The 24,739-nt window shown below is 42.9% G+C and overlaps 1 protein-coding gene across 1 annotated transcript in view; it reads right to left on the reverse strand.

The window, feature by feature from the left end:
* Window positions 1-24,739, reverse strand: part of LOC142074710 (netrin receptor DCC) — a 566,907-nt gene that overhangs the window by 23,622 nt on the left and 518,546 nt on the right. The window contains exons 22-27 of the mRNA XM_075135512.1: window positions 17,756-17,821; window positions 15,282-15,444; window positions 9,034-9,260; window positions 6,426-6,542; window positions 2,071-2,230; window positions 1,010-1,011 (exon numbers count right to left, since the gene is read on the reverse strand). Coding sequence (XP_074991613.1) covers window positions 1,010-1,011; window positions 2,071-2,230; window positions 6,426-6,542; window positions 9,034-9,260; window positions 15,282-15,444; window positions 17,756-17,821 — 735 coding nt within the window. The remainder of the gene's footprint in view (window positions 1-1,009; window positions 1,012-2,070; window positions 2,231-6,425; window positions 6,543-9,033; window positions 9,261-15,281; window positions 15,445-17,755; window positions 17,822-24,739) is intronic.

Genomic DNA, 24,739 nt, shown 5'->3' on the forward strand with positions numbered 1-24,739 from the left:
GGGAGCGTTGGAAGTCAATAGCCTTTGCTAGAGAGCACAACTGCAATGGCTGTAACAGGTCGTCACTGTACATTGTAACGGCCTCAGATAATTTTCGAAATACCACAGAGTCTTAATTACCCAGACCTCAATAATCTGAAACTAGTCGTTATCCAAACAAGGCTATGTCCACTGCTTTTGAATTATTTAATGGGAAATTGCCTGAATTATCTGAAATCTTCACTGCTTGAGCTTTTTCAAGGCTCATCAGGTCTTCTGAATAATTAAAGCTGTTTTGTATTCAGGCTTCTTGCAGAAAACTTTTGTGTATTAGCAATCGTCTGCTCAACTCTCAAGCACGCTGCACTTGAAAGACTTGGCAAACCCGTCCCTTTCTATACAGACCTTCCCGCAGGAACAGCCATTGGACCCAACAGGATTTCAGAGACATTCCTCTTTTTGAAAATCTCATCTCCAGACTACTACGCGTGTAAATCTGGTGGCTGCACCAGGCAGAAGCTGGACGCCCCAGGTATGTGTGATTTTGGGGGTTGTGCTAACTGATCCCTCAGCGACCGCGTCCCAGCCAGCCCTCCCTATGGTATTTACCCGCTGAGCTGCCCGCATCCCTGAGGCTTCAGCAGAACTAGGGAAACCTCCCTCGCTTTCACAGCTGGACTTTGGATCTGAGGACTGAAGATGCTCAGGTCCTTTACGAGCAAGCAGAGATGATGACGGCTGAGCAAACAATTCAGTCTTCAAATTTTTCTTCTTCCGTCTCCATGATCAGGCACAGGGTAGTTAATGTTATTTGTTTTTCCCCAACATCTAATGTATGCCAAGCAAGAAACTGAATCTACTTTGTTTCTGTGCACTGCAATTTGTGGCGGATTTGGTATTAATTTAAGCAGCAAATCAAAGCCTGATTACACCAGTGAGGCCCTCCGGAGGAAATTGCCATCTAGCTTTGAAAGGACTTCAGCGGCCACACTAAAGAGAGGGGGAACGGCATTAGGGTGATGACTAGGACACCTGGACCCACCTTTTACCTACAATCCCACCACTGGATTTCAATCACCGGTCCCCAAGGACCTGTCTGAACTGACTGAAAGCAACAATCAAATAGGAAATATCAGTCATTTCAAGATGAGTTCCCCGTGGACCAGCAGCACAGACTCTCTGTGATGTGAAAAAAATACGTGTAACAGATTGACATTAATCTGTCAATAATTCAGACTTGATATGCAGTAGAGTTAAGGGAGAATTACAAAAAAATATGAGCCCTCCAACTATAATTAATATGCCAGAGCACGCTCGTTAGGCTTGAACAAAGAACAGATGGCTGCCGGTGGGGAAGAGGCTTACAAGTAAGTTGTGAAGGTGAGGCTGGGGGCTCGCGCTGCGTGCGCGCGCTGTCCCCAGATCACAATAAGGTGAAGAATAGGTATGGGAGCAGACAAGCCACGAATCTATTCCTGCAGAGGAGCTCACTCTAGAGAAGAGACAAGTGATGTGAGACGGGATAACAGTATTCACATGTGTGAAAGGATCTCCAAAAGGAAGAAAATAAACTGTCCTCTATGCCCGCTGTAATCGAACCAAGAAACAATTGGCTTAAATTTTAGCAAGTTAGATATTAAAGAAAATGCTTCTAGCAGTGAGGGCAGCTAAGCCTGGGAAGACACTGTATGGAGAGGTCATGTAAGTGCTATCATGGGTGATTTTAATGAGTGAGGATACTAGATTCTGCCTTGGGATGAAGAAGAGCTCTTGAAGCCCGTGTTTTTCTGGGAATACCTTATGAATAAAACAAAGGAAATTAAAGTGGAGTGAAATGACTGACAGACTTGCAGAAAAGACAGGATTGGATTAGAGATGCAATGACTTTTAAGGTGTTCAGTATAGATTGGAAATTGTAACTGGAGCTGCTGCCGGAGAAGAGGCAGCCCGCAGCCAGCTGGTGTTACCAGACCAGACTTCTCCTGGCTCCCGAAAAGCAGGGCAGCATGATTTGCACTGGCTAGAGCTTATACGTCCCAATGATAGAAAGCAACCTATTTCCAAGCATTTTAATAGCAAAAAGCAGTGTACTGACTTCTTCCTGCTCCAAAGGTCCTGTCCACAGAGAGGGTCGGGAACGGCACCGGCCGAAGGGTGAACTGCGGGTGCGGGTATCCGCAGGTCGGGGACGGCAGGATCCCGGGGTACTGGGCACTTTCTAGCGTTGGCACCGGAATGGCACTGACCACAGCTAAAAGGAAAGAAGGAGAGAGAGATTAAATGAGTGCTTTTGGAAAATTTTTTTAAAAAGTCCTTAGAGGGTCAGTAGGGAACCAGAAACAACCACGTTTCCAAAGCAAAGTACCCGAATGCTCGGTATAAAGGATGCTGCTGCCCACAGAAGCCACTTCTGTATACAGAAATATGCCCCTCTGGTATACACTGGGTAATTGCAGGTGCAATCTGCAATTACTTATCTGTAAAATGAAATAGCTTTTTGTCTGTGTTCCAGTTATTCAGCCACATGTTGGGGAGTGCTTTATATCCCTTGACAAATAAGTGAGAAGGAATGGATTAGGCAATTTAAGGGCTTATTTCAGTTGTCTAAGCACAGGTCCCTGGTGCCATTTCTGGTGCCTTCGGAGACCCTAATGTCCTCAGCTGCTGCTCTGGAGGAGTGTGGGCTCCTGCAACTCTTCCATCATGTCTGCCAGCTTCACACCGATGTCCCTGACACCCTTGGATGTCCCCAGTGGCACAGGACCCCCGCGTTCACCCATCAGCCGAGGCTGCCTGGGTGTCATTCCCCACTCAGGAATGTCCAAGCCTGTAAGGAACAGGGGTGAGATGTGCCAGCAAACCTGTAGCTGAAAGTTTGAAGTTGAAGTTGAGTTCTTGAGTTGAATTTAAGAGACACTTTGATTTGAAAACTGGGACCACAGCGTGCTAAATTCAGGCTTTCCTGCGAGTTATCTCCTTTATTTTTAACAGTCAATGCTTGAAGAGTGGGTGATAATAATGTTATACAAAGCATAAATTTCTTTGTAGCTTTTAGGAAAAACTTGGAAACTTTCATTAAAGTTTTGCCCAGCTAAACAATAAGCAGAGATTTTTGGCTTATTGATGATAAGGTTTGGCTTATCTAGCACCTTTCACACATGAATTATAAACAATGCTGTAAACTTTAAGATAGCCATTACAATTGCTTCTAGCTCCTACTACATCCATTACACAGAGTGGCGAACTGGGCTACCTGCCCAAGGTCACACAGAAGCTATGACGGTGCCAAGGCTTTATGGGGGTATTTTTAAGCACACAGCTTTCAGCAAGACAACGCTGCACTTCCAGAGGTAACAGACAAGTGTGGAGATGAAGAAAAGTCACGAAGAAATGCTAACCAGGGTGATTTGAGCTTCAGATTTGTCTGGGTCCAATTCACCCACTCTTAGAAGAGAATTTCTACTATTCAGACGTTTCATTTTGTCTGTATAAGACATTTTTATTGACAATATTTATAACATTGCTGCTACAGTGAAAAATAACACTCTTTATTGAATCCTATTAAAGAACAACTTGTTTTTCAAAGTCCATTCCTTCATTTCTTTTTAGGGTTTTAGGGTGTAGCACTTTCATTTTTAAAATAAGACAGGATTACTATTCATTGCAGTAGTCTATTGCAGAGAAGCTGAAGAAAAAGTAACATCAAACATTTTCAATAAATCTTTGCAATTTCAAGCAGATATGACAACAAATCTGTTCTGTCATAGCCTGTCAGCAATTGAATTTGCACTTAATATCGATACACTAAGACACCGAAAACAGAAATTCCCTGACCAAATCATGGAGCTCCCTGAACGCTGGTCTACATTTAAAATGTACCGTATCATGCAAAAAAAGCAGCACCCAAGAACAGCTTACAGAAATGACAAAGTAGGACATTTTGAATTGTATTCAAGCACCCCAGAGGCTGCCAAAGCAACTGAGTCGACATGTTCATATTTCTCTGAAAAAAAGAATTGTTGTGATTTTCTGCCTTTTTAGGGAGGGGGATAAACAGAAAAATACCTCCCCCAAAACAGCAGAAATCTCTCTCCAAACTGATTTACTCTGTGAGCATTTTATTTTCCTCTTCCATAAGTAAAGATTACAAACAGCAAACAGGAGAATTACAGGTACAATAATTGAATGTGATACCCTGCAAAGACTCTCAATTATTTTTCTCTGTAAATACTCCTCTCCATACAACAGCCTTGGTATTTGTGACTGCCTGTATTTCAGTAGCATTAGAGCCATCAAAGATATCACTAAAACCTTATCAAATTTGTCTTGTTTATGCTTCTTCCACTTCAGTAAGCAAAGGCGCGTTATGGAGTATATTTGTTCTCAAAGACTGCAAATACTGATTATTGAGATGAGCGTGAATACTTCCAGATTTGGTATTTAACAATTAACAATATGTGGTTTTTGCTTCAGAATTACGATGTTGCTTCTTCAATCTATTTAATCGCTCACCGCTGACAATTTCTTTCAATATCGGGCAAACGGAGAGAAATTAATTAAAGCATCTAATCTGACAAAGCCTCAATTCTGTTTTCTGGGAAAAGACATATATTAAACATAACTCAGCCTGCACAAACACACAAATAAGACTTTTATAAATCTGAGTTTAATTATTTGCAAACAATCATAATGTGTGGTCACTGTAGATTAGATTTACACAGTTGAAAATACAAATGAATAGAAAAAAGGACATCATTTGTCAAAATGCATCATTTGACTGAAAAAACTAAGTATGTTTGAGAGCACTTTTACCTATAAGCTGTAGAACAATGTTGACTTGACTTGTACTTAACTAACACTGCTATTGACCCATTGTAATTACAATTGATTTGGTTCCGATTTTGCTTACACCACTCCAAGTCTATCTGTTTTCTCGGACTGCTGCCCTCCTTCTACCCAGGCCAACCCAGGAGGAATCCCACTGAAAAAAAGGGAAATTGCCTGATTGTGAGATTAGTGCGGTTACAAGACGGGAGTATTTCCCAGGGCACGGCCAGCTGGTGTAAGAGCTTTCTCCGCCTCAACCCAGAGGTCTTTCTTCCAGATCGTAAAGAGGGTGGAGGCTGAAATGTGACGACACGTCCAGCCCGAGGCGTGAAGAACTGGAATTCAATCTCCCCCTGGGCGCTTGTGGTTTATCCTCGTAAGGGCTGGGGACTGAGGCTGAGTAGCGTGACCTGAATCGCACCCAGGATGAACACAAATGAAGGGAACCAATACTAGCTCTTACTAAGTAATTTACTGAACAAAGCCATGGTAGGTTATTCCCTCTCCTCTCCTTCATTCGGTTCCTTCTAGGTTTTCTTTTAACATATCATTTGTGATGTGCCCTTCCACAAACCTACAAATAGGCACTTACATTTAAGCATCAGAGCTAGAAAGAAATGTTGCGATGAAATGGATTTCTGTCAGCGTATGTTCATTTTTCTTCACTCAGACTATTTACACAGATGTAGCAATTCCTATAGATCTTTGATCGGATCTATTTTGTGAGGTCAAAGGTAGAACTTCTAGCTAAAAGCTGAGCGCTACCAAGAGATTGATCACAGGGCTGCTCAGAGGAAAGGTGGAGACCCAAAGCCTCATCCTCCACTGGGAACTCGATCAGTGCCCAACCCTCTCCCTGGTGCCTGCGGGCTCTCACTTCGCCCTTTCCTTTGCTCAGATGTGAAACAAGGTCACTTCAGAAATTTTAATAAGTTCTGCAGGATGGGAGAACCTATCTAATGCTCTCCAGCCTTCCTGTCTTTCTTGTGTACTTCGCTGCTTTGAAAAAAGGTTCACTTCATCTACGGAATTTGATGATAAACGCTCTGCGGTCACTAAAATTTAACACTTATTAAAAATATCTTTTCTCCTCATTTATTTGGCTTTATAAGAAAGCTGTTCCATATTAAAAAAGCATATAGTGGCCAACTACTATAAACAAAAGAAAATATAGTAGAAACTGCAATAATGTCCAACTGATTATAATTATTGATAGTAATAATAATAATATCACGATTTACATCTCTGTATTGCAAAGCCTTCTGCTCTGGCAGCTTGAACTCTTACTTTTTAAAGTAAGGGAGACAGAGGGATTTATCCATCACTATCCACCTGGTAAAAATAGAAGCGATGACTCTTTAGGCTTAGCCTGGGCTGAGTCTAGCAGAAGTATGATTTCTGAATTCTCTCCATAGTTTTTCCACTGATGCGTTGTGAGGCCCTGGCAAGCTTCCAGGCCTTTTTATGGTTTTTTTTCAGATGAAGAAAACATTGCTAATGCTATTTAACTTTATGAGGCATAACTAGATCATATTTGAAAGATCGTATGAGATCTTCAGATGGGTGAGCACGGCTTGCAGAGTGCGGAGGGGGGGCTGGGGGAAGGTCCTGGTACTCACGAGGGTTGTTTGGTTGTGAATCCATGGGGATCATGAGCTTGGCACGGGTGGCTCTGCGGGCAGCAAGCGAGCGCTCCAATGTGGACATGCTGCTTCCAACATCTTCTGTCTCGGGACCTAGAGAGAAACAACACAATAGCTCAGTTGAAAATGCTGTAAATGAATGTTTCTCTTCACCCTACATCTAGCAGGAAGATCAATAGGTTTTTTTAGAATTCAGTTATTTTAAGCGATCATTAAATATCATCACCTGCAAAGAGCTGCACAGACTATTTTGGCTGCCTTTTCTGAATAAAATTATTGTTTGCATTTTTCTGTAAGAGAATCAAGATATCATGTCCCCTTTTTCTTTGTCTCTGAAATTACCTTGAAAACGCCATTCACTTCATAAAAATATGACATTTTTCTTGTAACTTTCCTGTTATAAACTTAGTTTAAAATTCAAGTATCAAGACCAGAAAAAGGCTGCATAAATGCAGGTACCTACAAAGCCTAGCAGCCAAGAATTGGTCTTTGAAATACATCTGAAGGATGAAGACGACCTTCCTTCCTTGTGAGATGCCACAAAGTCCTATGTCCTGATTGTCCAGTAATTCATGGTGGCTCTTCCAGCCTGTGCATCTTCTTTTTTCTACAGAAACCATGGCAAGTTAAAGATGTGCCTGGATCCCATTATTTGGTCCTGGATCACAACTAGCACATCTAGATCAGAGAGCTGAGATACGCTGCCTAATGTCCAATCCAATTCAAAACTGTCCCAGCAGCTATATAAATTAGATATTCTCTTTAGGTATTGAAATATGGATGCTCTAATTTAGTCACGTTAGTGTAGGATATTTGAAGTATTCAAAAATTCTAGAGAATACACTTGTCAGAAAGCAAGCGTGCTTGGAACTGGATGTTCGGCGGAGTAATTTGCAAGGAAATAAAAGCTGTATTTCTCACTTCATACCTTGTCTCACATGAACTTTATATTTATGTTACTTTTGCTATTTTAATAAGCCATGGATGAAGTCAGTTTAATACTGTCATACAGTTAAGCTTAATACCCACTCAGAATATTCATCTCTGATGTACCCATGCAAAGACATATTCCTTAAAAAAGAAAAAAAAAGATTTGCATGAAAAGACTATTTTTTTCCCAAATCGCTCTTCTCTGAATTGCGGGACTGAAATGCCAAGTTTTCCATCGATGGCCACTCAAAGTCCTAATTGCTAGTGAAAAGCCAGGGACAGCATTACTGAACTGTGTATTACAGAATGGGAAGAAACATAAAGGCATTTATTTACTGTCCAAGGCGTTTACACATAAAATATCTAGCCCAGCCTTTGTCATTAACTTGCTCATATGCTGTGATGACTTCCTACCACGCACTCGATTGCAAGCCTACTGCAATCAATGAAGCTCTCACACTGATCTTTCTGGGCCCTGGATCAGCTCTCCTGATCGTCAGCAGTATCTGTTTAGGCAAAGGGAATCTTCTGGTTATGTTTTCCCAACGTCTAATATAACGAGGACCTTTGCATTAAAAACAACAGAAATCATTGTCACAATTATCTTCTAAATAGTAAACTATCAGCCCAAAACACAATGTCAGAAAAAGAAGATTAGATCCGTTTAGAAATTTGAAAACTGTTCCTTTTTAACTTTTCTTTCCTTGCAAGAACAGGAGCTACGGAAAAGGGATAAAACCATCAGAGGCATCTGAAAAAGTCACCTTCATTATTTACAGCCCCAACCGATATTCTGGAATTACCTCACTCCGTCACCCACAAGCAATGTGTTCATGATGAACTCAAGACAAATATGTGTATGTTTTCAACTTCTGTGCTGTGTTTCGCCCTCCGTCCCCCTCTGTACACACCACCTGCCTCTCCCAAGGCTTTCTATTATTACGGTGGAAAAAACGTTGTCAGCTAAAGCGAAACCTGTGATGTGCTGTCTGCGCTAAGGTTAAAAAAAGGAGAAGGAAACTTCACTGAAACCACGTTTTTCTTACAGAATTTCCTTCTTCGTATCTGTACGTTTTCTCAGTCTCCCTGGCCCAAATTCTGCTCCTGGTGATGCTGCTGACCTTCTCCCGGACCATGTCCTCCCTTTGCTTCACTTTTCATTTCTTTTTTTCCCCACTTACTTCTCCATGCCCCCTTTTTCCTCTCTGTTTTTCTTAGCACAGTATGCAAATTTAGTAACATTTGACTTCCAGTTGAATTCCTGAACTTAAAAAATCAGAATGGTGTAAAAATAAAAAACGATGGGTTTTCCCCCAGTCTGAAACCACTGCAAAAATCATCTAGGAACATCTCTCCGGGCACCCATAGCAGAGCTGTCAATTCTTCCAATCTCCTCCCGGACCTTGCCAGGTTTAGCGTTCTGTTAGAGGTTCCCCGTGCTGGGCTAAGGTCGCTAACCAGCAATACCAAATGAAAGAAAATTTGTATGCTGGTGATGGACAAAAAAAAATTGGAGTACATGGAACAGGGTTGGACTACATGACCTTTAAGGTCCCTTCCAAGCCAAACCATTCTGTGATTCTACGATTCTAATTTCCCCGTATCTACAGAAACCCAGCCAATTTCTGTCCCTCCGGCCCTCGGAGCCCCTCACCGGGCTGCGGGGTGCTCTTGCTGCCCAGCTGCGTTTCCGACTGGCTGTGGCTGACGGGGGTGATGTCCTGGCAGCTCTGCATTGGGGAGTCCCTTCCTGCGGGGTCCGAGCCCGTCGGCTTCTCAATGTTCTTCATTTCCATCTCCTCGTGGTGTATCCACAGATCCGGGGGTCTCAGGTCCTTCTGGCTGCCCTTCCTTTTACCAGCGCTGTGGGTTGCACGTTTTCTGCAGCAAAGAAAGATCAAAACCGTCAGGTGAGAACGTTTTTCCCCTTTATAAGACCAAGAGAGTGATGTCTCCTCATTGGTGTCTCTCTAAGGAGCCCCTCTGGTTGTGTCCTTCAAAGGACAGCAGTTATCTTGGTGTGGTCCTGTGCTCCAGGGGATGGGCCTGGGGCTCAGCAGGGTGGGTCATTTTTTGCAGCCCTTGATGTAGAAATTGGGGAAAACCACTCTTCTGGGAACAGAGGGAAGCGGCCAGTTTCATCTCGGGATGAGCAGCACTTGTGGCGTGCCTGCATCTAAAAACAGCGACTGAAAACTGCTGAGCCAAGTTATGTGCATCTTATACCTCCCATAACTGCGTGCAGCATACGTTATAGTTCTTTAAACATACACTAAAGCAGTATTTTTATTCCAGAAAAGCTCAGAAATCCAGAGTAGCATTTCCCAGAGCAACATCAGCTCTCCTCTCCTTACACATAGGTATTACAATACGCTCTCGTGTCAGCGGGCCCCCTCCTCCGGGGAGCACGCACCAAAGAAAACCTTGATTTCCAGGGGTGCTGGGTGCTCTCAGCTACTCGTTACCCCCGTCATATGCTCACCCCAAAACACAGCTGTGCACCTCCTGAAGGGAAGGCTCTTCCGAATCCACGGAAAACAATGCAAAACCTCTCACTGGCGTCCCTAGGACTCACACCGCGTGCACCAGTTGAGTACTCGGATAACTCCCTTCCTATCACACGCTGCAGGCAGTATTGTGGAAGGTGGCATGGGGTTATGTTACCAGAAAAAACCTTGAGGAAATTTTAAACGTTAAGGAACTCCAATTGTTGGAGTCGATTTCTGTTCTTTGCTAAATTTTCTCAGCCTGGTCTAGAAAGCAAGAGGTGCGTGTCACAACTACGTGCATCACTGAACATTTTGCTTTCAAGAGAAGGAACAAAGACATCCTACAATTTAAAATATCACCGAGGGCACAGCCCTGTCTCAGCCCCAGGAGCCGATGGCAATGACATTTTACTTCAGCAGAAATATCCCAGTCCTCAAACTGCCACCCTTAAAGGCAGAAATTGCTTTAGGTCCTTCAACTGGTCAGTACCCCAAAAGCTCTTCAAGGGTCAAAAGATCAATTTTAAAGTATGATCTGGAAAGTTAGTGGTGGAGGTGAGCCTGGGGTTGTTCAGAGATTTTTGTTTATAACCTGCATGAAATAGGAGTGTTGGCCTCTGGTCATAATTACTTCCTATGTTTAGTCTGTTACTTGCTAATGGCCAAAACTTAATAATTTAAAATGATAGTATTTCAAAGAACAGAAATAAAGAACATGGAATAAAGACAGTCCTTTAATACCTTCTTGCACAGACCCTAGTACCATCCTGATTAACACCTACAACAATAATTATGAGCACTTGCATTCAAACCATAATGTATGACCCGCCTGAAGTTAAAAAGTAAAGTTGTTCTTTGTGTCTCATTCAAAAAAAGACCATAATTTTCGTTGTAAACAAGGAATTACTTTCTTCTCTTCGGGATACAGCGGCTTTTTTGTCACTTGCAATTGAAAATAATTCATTTCTCCAGGCTTGAGCCAGGCAAGAGAAATTTCAGCCCCAAAGTAATTTTATACATAACTGTAAATAGCGGGTTATAATGAATGTGTCATTCCAACCGTAACTACAAAACCACTACGGCAATGATATCATTTAAAAATATATGCAATGATCTAGCCTAGGTTTGCATTGTTTTTTCTCACAAATTATTGATGTTCTGACAGCCCGTGAGTAGCAAATTGAATCACAGCCAGGAGTGCATACGAAAAGGTCATCAATAACAAATGAAAATAAATCCTCCCCTGGAATGTTTTGTTTATGCAATGCAGATGTTGAGGTTCGGCTTCTGAAAATGGATCTACCCTCAATGTCAGGGAGAGGCAGGGTCTTTACTGCACCAGACATGCACATTATACCTATAGAAGACAGTCATAAAAGCTTCAACATCAGCTTCAAACCTCAGCTGCAGCAATGGAAACTGATGCTTCAGAAGTTCGTGTTGAGATTTACAGTGCGATTCAAATTTAGTCCATTACCCATTTTATAGCTGGAGCAGGGACTGGGAAGACAGGAGCTTGGAATTGAAAAATTGATCTCAGCTGGCAGTGTTTCTGTTGTTGTTCAATTATTTTACAACATGAAATGCATCCAGCTTGCATACCATAATGGTATCTATTTTTTTCCTAAGGATGGATATAAAAACAGAGTTCAGCTCTGCCCTTAAAATATATATTACGGTCATGCAATCTTGAATAATGATAGCAGAACTTAAGCTGTACTTTCAAAACAAATAAACTCTGTGGAGAGGAAACTCTTTCTCATTGCCCATTTCTATAGTTTCCAGCACAACACCGCCTGGGCAGTGACTCCAGCCGTTATACAGCACACCCACATAGCTCCTAACAACATACACATGCTACACAGAATAATTTTTCAAATACTCCAGAGTGAGATTACTCTTCATTGCCTTCATTTTACAGTTACATTACCCCAGAGAAAACAGTTAAGGTTATAACAACTCAGCCTAGTTTATTTTTTTAACAACAACTGAAGATGTCTCCATCTGAAGATCTCAGAAATAAACTGTTCTCCTGGGCAAAACGAGTTTTTGCTTGTAAAAAAACCACGGGTAACCACCCGGTCCTGGTCCGATCAGATGCCTTTTCTCACGGAGCAGGGACAGTTTCGGAGGCAGGACACAGAAGCAATGGCCCCGTAAGACGTAACCACCTCCGGCACGAACCCTGAGCCTCCCGCGCTGCTGTTTGCAAAGCACTTGAAGATACTCAACAACAAATGCGAACATCACTTCACCTTAATTATCCCTCTGATGCATGAGTTAATACTTTATTTTTGCCCTTTGTTCTTAACCTGGCAAAAAAATGTGCACTTTGCCTTTTGGGCTGTATTAAAGGAAATTCAACTGGTATAGAGGTCCTGTATAAAAAAAAAAATGATTCTTTCTCCCAAAAATCTCCCCCAGTGTTTACAGATGAAAAATTATTTCATTTTGGCCTCTTTATTTCCTGCCAGCCAAAAGCTGAAACACCAGTACCTGTCTCTCCTGTCATCTGGCTTCACGGTCCTCTCCCCCGCGGTAAGATCCAGCCTCACGCCACCGTGCAAGCGATGGGGCAGAGCCACAGCTAACGAGCAACCCCGGCGCGGAGGAAGCACAGAAACCAGGAGTATCTCCAGGGAACATACGGAGGCCCTTTAGTGGCTCCAACTCATTCACCGTTAATTTGAGTTTGATTATGCTTTGCTTAATGCCTCCCCCGAGCCTTCCCAAATGGATACTGACACATCCCTATCACTTACATAGGACTTAAACTAGTCAGCTTATTTTTTTGCAGGCTCTTTTTACACCACTCCCCCACCCAGCACACTAATTGGCTGGGCACTTTTTCAAGACTATGCTTCATTTTTAACGGTTTAAATATGCACTATTTACCTACCAGGCTCGGACTAGATGTCCACCCTCACCTTTTCTCCTGTGGCAGTCATAACCTCGTCTTACCAGTCCATAGGCTAATTGTTCCGGCATGTTACACATTTTTGTTATACCTTGAAGCCTTAAAAAATTCCTGGAAGAAGCAGGTCCTGCAGTTCGGGCGTATGCTGTACAAAGTGATATTTTCCCTTATTTTGAGATTCAGCTGGGATTCATCTTCTCTAAGCTTAAGCTCTGACCTGCCTGGAGCAGGAGTGCACAGAAGGACGGAGCTGATGGGTGGCCCCATCGTCCATCCTCCATGGCACCACATCTGCAGACGCTGCCAGGGCAGCCAGCATCTCGTGCTGCGGAAGGTGTAATTACGGTGAGGGTATGAATCTCAATTACTGCAGGAGCCATACGTTCCCCTTACGCACAACTGGGTAAGTTACTGCACCTGAATCTTTACTCACATTTTTCTCCCCTGTTTTTTTACTGGCGTCAAATTGTCACAGGGTTTGTACGGCTGATATTTCATTCTTCCCTGGACGGCAGAGACAGAAAATACCTACTAAGCCACCTAGGTCAGTACCAGGTTGTTCTGTATAACATGCTTTATTGTGCTTTGTTCAGCCAAGTTTTAATTAACTTAAGAAATATGACTTTCCTCCACTGAAGGCTTACAGGAGATTATTCCATCACCTGCAAGTTTTTGCTCTGGGGAAGGACACATGCATTATACACGAGGCTCGGCCTTTACCCTTATTGCAGTCCTTTTGTTCAGTAGTTCATCAGTGATTTTAAACTAAGAACCAGCTGCCAATAAAAGCCTGAATCTAAACTCTTTGTATCACAGTATGCATCTCTCCAGGCAAGTCAGAAACAAAGTAATTCCCACCAACAACCTCTGTTTTGAAGAAGTTCACGTTTTTTCCTCTTGTGCTAAATTTAAGATCTACTGTTCAATTTTTATTGCGCTATATTTTTCGAACTTTCAGTGCAGAAACGGTTGGTTCAGGGTAACTTGGGTGAGATTCACCTGCCCGTAGTATACCCCTTTAGAAGTTCAACAGCACATCCAAATCCACCAGCTTCACATTTTTTTAATCAATGGACAGCAATAAGCATCTTCAGATGGCAAGTCTTCTGATGTCTTAGGATAAGACGAATGATTCTTTGAACGCTCCTGTTCCTCCCCAGGGGCCACAGAGGAGGTCAGGGTTGATTAATTCAAATTTGGATATTTAAGTTTTAGACACCTAATTCTGGATAGATGAATCTCTCTATTTGTTTCTCTTTCTTGTAATTCCCTTTTCCCCGTTAGGAACTCAAGAGAGCTTTAGCCTTGATTCACCGAACACTACTCAGAAGAATTTCCATTGCCTTCACACGATGGCCTGGTTTTCAGGTGTTAAGACTCACAATAGAAGCAGATTTTCAAATCAGTTCATCATTCAACTACCCCAGCACTCCTAAAAGCATGGGCCCTTACTTTTCTGCCTAAATGAGAGCTTTCTTATTTAAAAAATCTACCCTCAAATACCCACCTTTAGAGAAAGCACTTCCCCCGGTGACTGTAAAACCCTACAAGCTGCCATCTGCCTGTGCTCGACCAGCCCGAAGCTGATTTCAGCAAACCTGGGAGCTGTTCGGTCCCCAGACCACCCCTTCTTTCCTCGTGCCACGCTTTTTTAAGCATCGGTGCAAATCAATGTCATAGTGTCTTGCCCTAGCGCAAACTTTTATCAGTCTTGTGGGCAAGCTATCATTAAACCATCTCATGTCCGGTCTTTCACAATGGTATGATAATACAATGAAGTAATAGCAAAATAATGAATAGTTTCCTAATTTTCAATTAATTAAATGCGTCAAGCGCAGCTCTGTTTCAAACCCACTTCTAATTTCTCATAAAAACTGAAAAAAGTTTTGTGCTTTACACTGCTGCCCTTTTACAGCCTTTAAGAATCCTAAAGATATTTTCCCCGTAATTCTCTACAGACTTTTTTGTTCCAAGTATATGAGAATTATCTGGAGAAACAGTTGTTGATGCTTCTTCCTCAGAGACTTTTGAAGACAGACTGTCTGGAGAGGATAACGTCCTCACAAAGGTTAGCAAGTGAGCAGGACCGTCTGTGTTTCTCAGCTGCAGATGCAGGGCTGCAGAGCCAGAAAGACGGACAGCATCACCAGGCACAGACAAATACGGGGTTTTTCCCTTTAAATCAATGGAATTGATTCTTTCCTGTGTCTGAATTATACTCGGCAATATAAACAAGAGAGAGCTGTGCATGGCAGGCTTATTTTTCAAGGCTCGCCATGTCAGGGGTACTTATTCTCCATGGTTTACTCTGCAGCCTGGGGGACAGGGGACATTCTCCCCTCCCCAGCGATGGCCAGCTTCCCCTAGCCCATGCCTCCAAAAACTACAGGAGATCCAGACCCAAAAAGCAGTTCAGCCCCACAGTATGAATGTTATTGCCCATATCTATCTCGAAGCTGAGCATGACTGCCTTCCCCCCCCTCCCAGAGAACATACTTCCTCTGCTGTGCCGAGGAGCGCCTGGTGCAGATGACGGCCACCACCACCACCACCACCACGGTGATGACGCCGATGGTGACAACGATGATGACGAGGAGGTTGCTGTTCTTCTGGGGCGTGACGCTGCCGTGGGGAGGGTGCATCTGCCCGATGGGAGGCTCTGAAAGAAGACAGACAACGAGGGGATGGTCAGTGCTGGATTTGCTCCCCTCCCTCTTTAGGAGTCACCCATAAAATAAAACACATAAAGTCCGGTGGCATGAATTCCTCTGAAAAAGCAGACGGAGGGTATGGAAGGGTGTCATAAAGAGCTGAAATTATGTCTTGCTGCATTTCAGTGGTATAGCAAACAGGAAAATACTTAAGCTGTAATGACTTTGCATTTTCTGGGTGTTAATAACCTGATGTTGTGAGTCAGTAACTCTCAGCTCATTTTTGCTATTATCAGCTGAAAATGGAAATACAGGGACTATGGATTTTTTCTTTACGGCCCGTATAGTCTGTCTTGGTATTTTCAGGCAAATACAAATCTTGTGCATCAGCCAACCTGAATGCCCGATTCATTTGTCAGCACTGCATTCACCCCCCAGTCAGTCTCACATCACATTATATTTTGTTTATTGCTACGCTGACCAGATCCCTGCGCAACACTCGAGCAGGTTAAGGGCTCAATCTTTTGAAGTGATCAGCTTCCTTAGTTTCAATGCAGCAGCAAGACTGGGACTGAAAATAGCATCATTTCTGGTGTCAAGTCCCAGTCAAACTGACTTCAAGTGGTCACTTGCTTTCAACAATATTTTCCCTATTGCACTGGGAACAGCAGAGTTTATATTTTTATAATCTTGTTGGATAATGCCTCTATTTACACAGCGTTGGGCCATATGTTGCAGACACCTGCACAAAACAGCAAGTAATCCTTTTGCTCTGGCTGCTAAGGCAATCTTATAGGCATCCTATAAGATTACAGACTCACGAACCCCAAAATATCTTTCCACTTAAGCTTGGGGAAAAACGAAACATGCGGTGCAATGGGATGCAAAGGGAAGAGCTCCATGTCCAAGATTTCAAAAGAAAAGTAACTCAAGAGTTTTCATACGGCATCATCCCCACAACGTCCCACGTATAAACTAAACAAGACTTGTCTGGGATCTCATTTTGCCTTTAGTACAACTGAATGTGAAAGGAAAAAAAGGACAAATCTTTCCAAATAACAGTTTTAGTTAGCTATAGATGTAATTTAATAGTAATATTCTGCCTTGATTTTCTGACCTAATATCCTTTCTTTACTTAACTAATTATACTATTTAAATAATTTGCCCTTTTCTTATAGCTTTTTCAGGCAACTGAATCAGACGAGCAGCTGCGAGTGCCATCCTTTCAGCATTACAACGGTCTAGTACAGAAATCCAAAAGATTTGGGGATTTGGTTTCTTTTTCATTTCCATGCTGAGTAAAAGGCACTGAAGGAATATACTGCATAAAATACAGCGACTATCAAGGAAAACAAAATTTTTTTTCTCCCTACCCTTTATTGCAGGCGCGAGAAGCTCTCTTTACTTCTCAAAAGTCAGGTTTCCTATATTTATGATGAATTACTATAAAGAGGAGGAGAAAAGCCTAAAACAGTGGTGTATTGGCTACAGTAAAGTAGGACAGAAAAAGGTAACAAAATTTTGCATTCCCTCCTCGTCTTGACTGAGGAAAATAACCAGTGTGAGTTAATCAGCTATGTGCCTTGTAATTATTTTGTACTTTCAAACCTCACTTGATACCGCATTTGAGGGAATCTTGTCTGTTGTTTCATTCAATAATGTGAGATGACAATGCTTCATTAGGTAACGGAGATGGGGTCAGGAATAAGAAGTTATTGCTAGTGTGTCCGCACCCCAGCTGGCACTGGTTAGGTTCAGTTCATTTTTGTTAATCCACAGGGTTTCCTCCCATGTCTTCCTATTTTAGGGCAGGATTAATTAATAAAAAAAGGATCTTTTCTGCAGAAAGCTTAAATTGAAATATAATAACATAAAATGCATTTTACAACTCTTTTTAAGCTGTTATTTTTTTAGAGGCACTCCCATTGCTTGAGATATATCTAAAACTTCTCTTGCGATGGGATTATTATACCCAGCAACATACTTTTGGGAGCACTGCATCAGCTGGAAATCTGATGGGTAGTTTGGGGATCAGTTTTAAGAAAGCCAAAACAGAATATACGGTGTCCTGACCCTATTTTTTGTTAACATTTCTGGTTAAAACACTGGTTTGCAGCAGGTATTTTGCACATGGATGGGATTTTCAACAGCTGAGATAACTCTTCCCTACAAAACAGCAGGCGTGCAACCTGTGGGCATATTGGGTGGCCTCCAAACCATGAGAGACGAACAAGAGAGCAATAAAGAGAAGAAAAGAAGGAGGTTATCACCAAAACTGCACTTAATTATGAAGCGTGGTTGGATGGAGCCTGTATTTACCGTTCAGACTGCTCCTGTCAATCAGGTTGGTGTCCACCGGCCAGTAGGAGCCATCCCCGTGACGACCTGTTGGCAGAAAAAATGCATCAGACGCGGCGTGGCAGATAAACCAGCAAAGTCAAGTTTGTTGCTTGAGACATCGCCTGTCTGATAATGTTTAAATCATTAAACAGTGTGGGAAAAGTCATCCCATATGTGCTGGGGAAAATCTGTCATCAAAGCTTTGGAAAGCGAGCTGCATTTCAGCCCTTTGAGCAGCTTGCCTTGTTCTGTTGGTTTTTTCCCTCCTCCAGATGTGCTCGTTAGAGTGACAAACTAAGGTGTGATGGCAGCATCCGTCTGTGCCCCCCCAGGTGACGGGAGTAATTCAGTCAGCGCCTTTTGCACAGAAGCGGCTGGAACTGCGGCAGAGGGACGGAGCTGTGCAGAAAACCGTGGGCACGTTCTCCACCTGCCAGGTGGCTTTCCACTACTATTAAGCAAGCTTTCTTTAATTTATTTTCCTGCTTGTTGAAACACAGTTGTGGAACTACAACTCCCCAACAGCTCGGTTTTTACAAAAAGATTGGCTCTTTTCTAACCCTGATATAAAAAAAAAAAAAAAAGAAAGAAAAAAGAAGGGCTATGATTATTATTGCAAAGTTGTTTTGGCTGTTGAGGCAACTTTTGCACTCCAAATTAATATAGTAAAATTTGAGATGTTCACTTTTTCCTCTGCTTTATTTTCTCCTATTTATCAGCTTTGGGCTAAATAGCTGTGATGGTACGTCCGTGTTTCTGCCAAGAGCAGCATCTCTGCTTCCTCACGTCTGACAGAAGGAGAATCGCAAAGGTTGGTAAAGTCCTACCAAGCTCCTCTTTGTCTCTACCGGTATGGGACTGAGCAGTCGAAGTCCATGACAGAAGCGGTTTGGGGTAAAAGCTGCTCTTCTGGCAAAGACCAAACTTATGCCAAAAGCACACTCTTGGTATGGGCATACTGCTCTATAACAAAGCCCAAAACGTGGCCATTTCATTCCTCCAAAGCTAATTATTTTTTCATTTAAGTCAAATGAGCCTTCCCAGGTGGCCCAGTCTCAGCTGCTGCAGCAGTGCTCTGCTGGGACAGGGAAAAGGCATCTTCCCCCAGGATGGGCAGAGGCTGCTGGAGCAGCACATCGACACTGACGCATAAGACCCCCAGGCACTATCTTTTTTGGCTCTGCCATCCCTTAGGTCAGACAAATAGTACCTGAGGGTGGGTTTTGGTTGGTGAAGGGATCATGTAAAAATCCTGAAAACTTAGTGCAGGGCAAGGGAATTACCAGGGATTATTGCAGATAACTTCTACATCAAACAACCACCATCTACGTCAGATCTTTTGGCAGATTAGCAAAAACCCCCACATTTTCCCACTTTCCTGCAGTTGTTTGTTGCTGCTGTGCACTGTTAAACAACTGCCGTATTCCTCTCTAGAGGCACTTGTATTTCTGTGGATTGTGAAGAAAGTCACGTGCATAACTTTGTCTACCAATTTGGTAAGTATTTTGTGATGAATGGCCCTAAATAAATGGAAGATGATTATCATCAGAAGAGACTTCAATGTAATCGTCTTTTCAATCAGTGTAATTGCACAGCTACAACAACTTCATCCCAAGAAAGCAAGGTTGCAAAATGTTTGCTGTAAAAGCAGACAAAATAGAGATAAATGTAAGGTATATAGTAATTCTGTTTACCGAGGTGACTCTAGAGCAGTCCTATTCATAGGACGGCACTGCAGCGTATGAATACGTTGTGACCCCGGGGTTATATTGTGCTTCAGAAACTGGGTATCTCCATGGGAGATTGCTAAACGTTACTATTTTTTATATTTAGCCCACACTGAAACAGCTTAGCAGAGCCTAACACATTGTAAAATTCAGTCATGATATTGGAGACTTAAAAAAACTAACCCTGCATGCCTGACACTGAAGTTTAGTACTTCTTTAATTCACGTAAGAGCACTTTTCAAGGCATTATACATGACGTTTTCATTGTAAAAGTATTTGTGTAAACAGCTGCCCATTTCATTTCTGGCTCTAATACGGTGACTGGCACTTGGGGATGCCATTTATTTGGGACGGCTGCACACGGAGGCAGCCAGGCAGCAACCGGGGAAAGGTTCGGGCTGCACCGTCCATCTCGGGGGGGTCTTGGGCTAGAAATATTTCTGAAACGATTTATGTTTTAAAACCATCCCACGGCAGCAAAGTCTTCCAGTTTTACTCACTGAGGGTAACCCTTTCAAAAGGCCCAACTTCTGCTCAGAGGCAGTTTCACTGATAAGAGACAGGAAAGCAAATAACTTAACAAACAGTGTTTCAACAACGCTCTTTGTGAGGGATAGCCAAGATCGAATTTATGGTAATTTGGCTCTGTTCTGCTATTAAGATATACAAACACTATTCAATATTTGGATAAACACGGAAATCTAAGCACTTAGGAGATGGGAGGTAAATCTGATGCACTGTAAGGTTTTATATGTTGAAGGGTAGGCAGGGCTTAGACCCCTAAGGATTATCCATGCTCTGTTCCAAGCCGACACACCTCCATGAATCACTTCTATCTCTAGCTTTCACTCGGCAAGTTTAGGTTATATTTCCTTTTAAAAAACTCAAATGATGTGCAAGAGCATTGCTACTCCGAGCCTATTGCTTCATTCAGTTTCAAAGCCTCAGGTTTCGCATACCTTTATAATATTCTAATTTAAAAAACCTGTGTGCTTCCACTTCACCTTCAGTATCTTTACTGCACTCGCCTGTTCGCACTGTACTCACTGTCGCTGTCGCTCTCCACCTCTTCCCAAATCCACCAGTGGGTTTCTTGGCTTACAGAAGACAAGTACAGAACTCCTGCCCCACCGAGTTTAGACGAAAACCCTCAGCGTCAGCCAGAAAGTCACGTGCAAGGGGGGCATAACTCAACAGGTACGTCCAGATCTCATTTGGGCTTTTTTCGGGTCAGGCAATGGACTCTTCAACTTCCACCAGTTTCCAGTGGAGCTTTTTTTCTTTGTATTATTCCATCTTTTGGAACAAACCACTATAAAATCTTGACTAATCAGCTGTTTCTTTGAGAACTGCCTTTTTTAATGGAGATCTTTAAACTTGATTTTCCTACTTTTTTAATGAGTTGTATTAAAGGTGGTAACATAGTTTCCGAGGTACCAAAACCTGCATCCATATGAACCTACATATCATTTCTCATCTCTCACTTCTCTGTTTAACTTCTGTTTTCCCCCAGGTCTGTCTTTCAAATGTTTCAGTAACTCGAGTCTTTCTCTGAAAAAGCATATTCTTTTCCCACAACTGTATCTCAGGTGCCATTATATGAAATAAACATTTCAACTTGGTCTTGTCAAGGCAAAAAAAAATCAAGTTGTCGGTGACAATAACAGTTCTTCATCCTCTCAAGTCTCCAGCACTTGGAAATTGGCCAAAAATTCTGTTGTCATTTTGCTGTAAAACTCTTTCCTTTTTCATGCTTTACTACAGCAGCTTTCTTATTTGCAAACTTCAGGTATCCCCGCACGGCACGGGCAGATCAGTAGACGTTGAGGGAATGCTCTCTCCTTGCAAAACGCTCACTGCAAGCCAACTACCTGAGCTGGAGAGCTGGAGGGGGAATGACACTTGCTGTTATATCATCTGGCTCCTCTGAACCAGACACGGCCCTACACTACCACTGTTGCTGTATTTTGCCTTAAACAGTCCAAAACCACAGAGAAAATAAGCTGAGCAATATTCTCATATGAGACAACAGAGACTGTAAGTGATATTTCCTACCCCATGGGTGTCCCCAGGGAAGTTCGAGCATGGAAACTAAGTCATTGGGAGGTTCAAGCATGCAAACTAAGTCATTGGGAGGTTGAAGCACGCAAACTAAGTCATTGGCTCTCACAGTCAACACAAGCTGTCAGGCATATGGTGCCATCAGAAAAGCTGCTCTTCTCTTTCCACGGAAAAGCTGAGCTCCCTAAGTTAGTTACGGTGCTGAGCACTTGGAAACCTGCTCCAGGATTAAGCAGAAGATAGCAGAAGATAGCAAGTTGTCTTCAGGGGCCAGCTCTAGCTCACTGCTGACCTGCAGCCCTCCTAGAAATCTGGTAGAATAAGGAAGCTCAGACATAGCAGAGTAAGGAGGACGGCTGAAAAGAAAGGGGCAATGGGAGCTTCTGCCCAGAGCGGACACACAGACATCTGAGAAAAACAAAACATCCCCCTAGCACCTTGTTCCAATTCGGTATCATCTTCTCGGAAGGTAGAAATACAATTCAGAAGAGAGAAAGGTTGAATAATACATGTTTTGCAGTTCAGTATCGCTCCAGAGGCTGCTCTTCATCCTGGAGGATGGACACCAGTTCGGCCTGAGATGGGTAATGCTGTGCGGCCACATCCCGTATTCGCACACCTAGCCGGGAGGAGGAGCGGTGGGTCACACGTTGACTTCAGAGAGCACCGAGGTGGGATCCATCTCCATGTGCATGGCTATTCACAAGTTCCCTCTTTGGTCAGTGACGAGAGAAGGAAAACCCACAACCACGACTGAACCTGCTTATCTGGGATGGGAAAAGCTGGTTTTTCAAGGTACCCACCTCTCCCCATTGACCACACTATATGGCATTCTTTGGGATGTACAATATTAGCTTTCATCGCTGCATCCATCAGCATTTAAAGAAATCGGAGTATGAGGGCTTGTGTCTTCTTCCCATTATGGTCAGCACCTGGTAACGAAGGAGACACCCACGTTGTCCTGATGACAGCTGAGGAGCTCAGCGAAGGCAGGGCTGTTTGCAAGTTTGCTTATTGGCAAGTATAAACTGGCAGACTTCTTGGAAAGATGCTGGGGCTCGGGGCAGAAATGCAAGATTAGGCGAACAGATACCACAAAACCTGTTGACTTTCTAGTCCTTCTGCTTCAACTGCATCCAGAGATAGTTGGCTCAACTATGTCTCAGCGTAGCAGGAACCACAACCAATATGCAGGAATAACCCTTCTTTAAATTTCAAGCATGCCTTGCCTTCTGGGATGCTTTCCATTTTTTGGACCTTAAGAAAGAGCTCCTACACCTGCTTGGTAAACATAGCTAGAGTTTAAAAAGCGCTTTTTTTTTCCCCCCAGAAGGGGTTATTCTGATAAATGGGATACTTCTTATTTCTTTTCTCTAGCGAAGAGCGTTACAGACCACTGCATTATTTGTTTAGGAAGCAGCTCTTTGAAAAAGATCTGAACTGCTCATCTTTTCACTCCTGCTACGCTCAGAGTTTGCAAAATAGCTTCAGAACTGAAAGCCCGGAGCCATCAAAAGCTTTAACAGAAAAAAAGAGGCAAACTTGATGCCTTCTGCAGTCACAGCATGAGACGATGTGACTGTTTGGGGACTGATATCAGGCTGTAGATGTACCGGCAGCCGTTTTCACGCAGGAAGGCATATGCAGAAAAACGAGCACAGGAAGGTTTCAAATGGGCAAACAGCAACACGCCTGCAACAATCCAACATGGCAAAGGTTGAACTGCAGAAAGCCAAATTCCAGGCACGACGAGACTGCGCTTCAAACCCTCTTGCTCTGAAAGCTGAAGCTAATGGTGCACTATTAACTCCTGAGGCGCAGAGCACCGAGGTGTAACATAGCAGGTGTGCGGTCAAGTACCCAGTGTTCACCCCTGTTCAGAGAGGCAAAGTCCCCAGCATCACTCGGGAACCCTTCCACGTGCCTCCAGACTGGATGCAAAACAATGCAGACCACCGTTTTCCTCGGGATTTGGAAACAAAAGCTGTGGATTTCTGTCTCGGATGATCTTCTCCACGGGCTTTTTGTGGAGCTGGGGTATGGTCACTGGCCCTGCTCCGGGCACGGGGAACAGGAGACCTCCCACTGGCCTCACCATGGCAGTAAACATTAAATCTGAACTTGTAAATATCCAGTTTATGGTTTAAAAAGAGTAATGTCATATATTAAAAAAAAAAAATCGTACCTGTATTCCAAATGTAACAGTTTTCCATAGCGATATACAAATTTATCTAGATAGTTTATATGACCCATTTCATGGGAGGTACGTTTTCAGAAAACAACTGAACAATCAAAATGTACTGAAACTTCCTAAGATAAGGAGAGACATTTGTTCAAAATTGTGTATGCTTCCTTTTATCAAAATTTACAGGGGACATTATAAAACTTTTGTAGTCCAAAAGCAGATATGGGCTTTTTTTGCTCTTGCAGAGATCTAATTTCGATGGCAACACATAACTGTTGACAAGTCCTATATTGACGAAATACAGACTAAAGAATTTAATATTGTTTTATCAAATGGAAACTGGGGCAAGATAAAACACAATGAATTAATCTCTCCCAGTTTGCCTCTATATATTTCAGACGAAAATCATAAATAAGAGGTTTTTAGACTCCAGGAAGCCTCTACCACAGCTCATCTGCAAGCAACTTGCCTTGTCGCACATGCATAAGGTTTGTGACAAAAATTCTCTCTTGAGCATCTGAAACTGTAATTTTATTCTTACTTTTTTATTACCGTTTTTACTACCTTTGAATATGCCCTGCTCTACCAGTTGCATATGGGCAAATTAAAAACCTGAAAGGAAGCTGACACATTTACGGGCTTGGCACCCACTTCAGATTTAAGGGCTCTCTTGGGAAATGCATGGTTTGATTCTCTAGATGCTGATGCCCCTCTTTTTGCCCTTCGGGTAACAGAGTTTGCCCCCTGGGAGCAGTACTTCCATTTCATCAACAGATTTCTCTTCTCATTCTCTGTCAGACAGCTGCGGACCAAAGCTTCCACAGGACGGGACAGGCTCAACTCTGTCCATCACTCGTGGGCAGGAATGAAGTAACGGAGGTGAGGTACCTCCTGCCTCCTTCCTCTTCTCAGTGGTAGCCCCTCCTTGCAGCGGCTGGTCTCTGCTCTCCCAGGGAGTTGCAACAACGGGGAGCACATTTGCCCTGACCA

The sequence above is a fragment of the Calonectris borealis genome, chromosome W (genome assembly GCF_964195595.1).
Source record: "Calonectris borealis chromosome W, bCalBor7.hap1.2, whole genome shotgun sequence".
In the NCBI taxonomy this organism is placed as follows: Eukaryota; Metazoa; Chordata; class Aves; order Procellariiformes; family Procellariidae; genus Calonectris; species Calonectris borealis.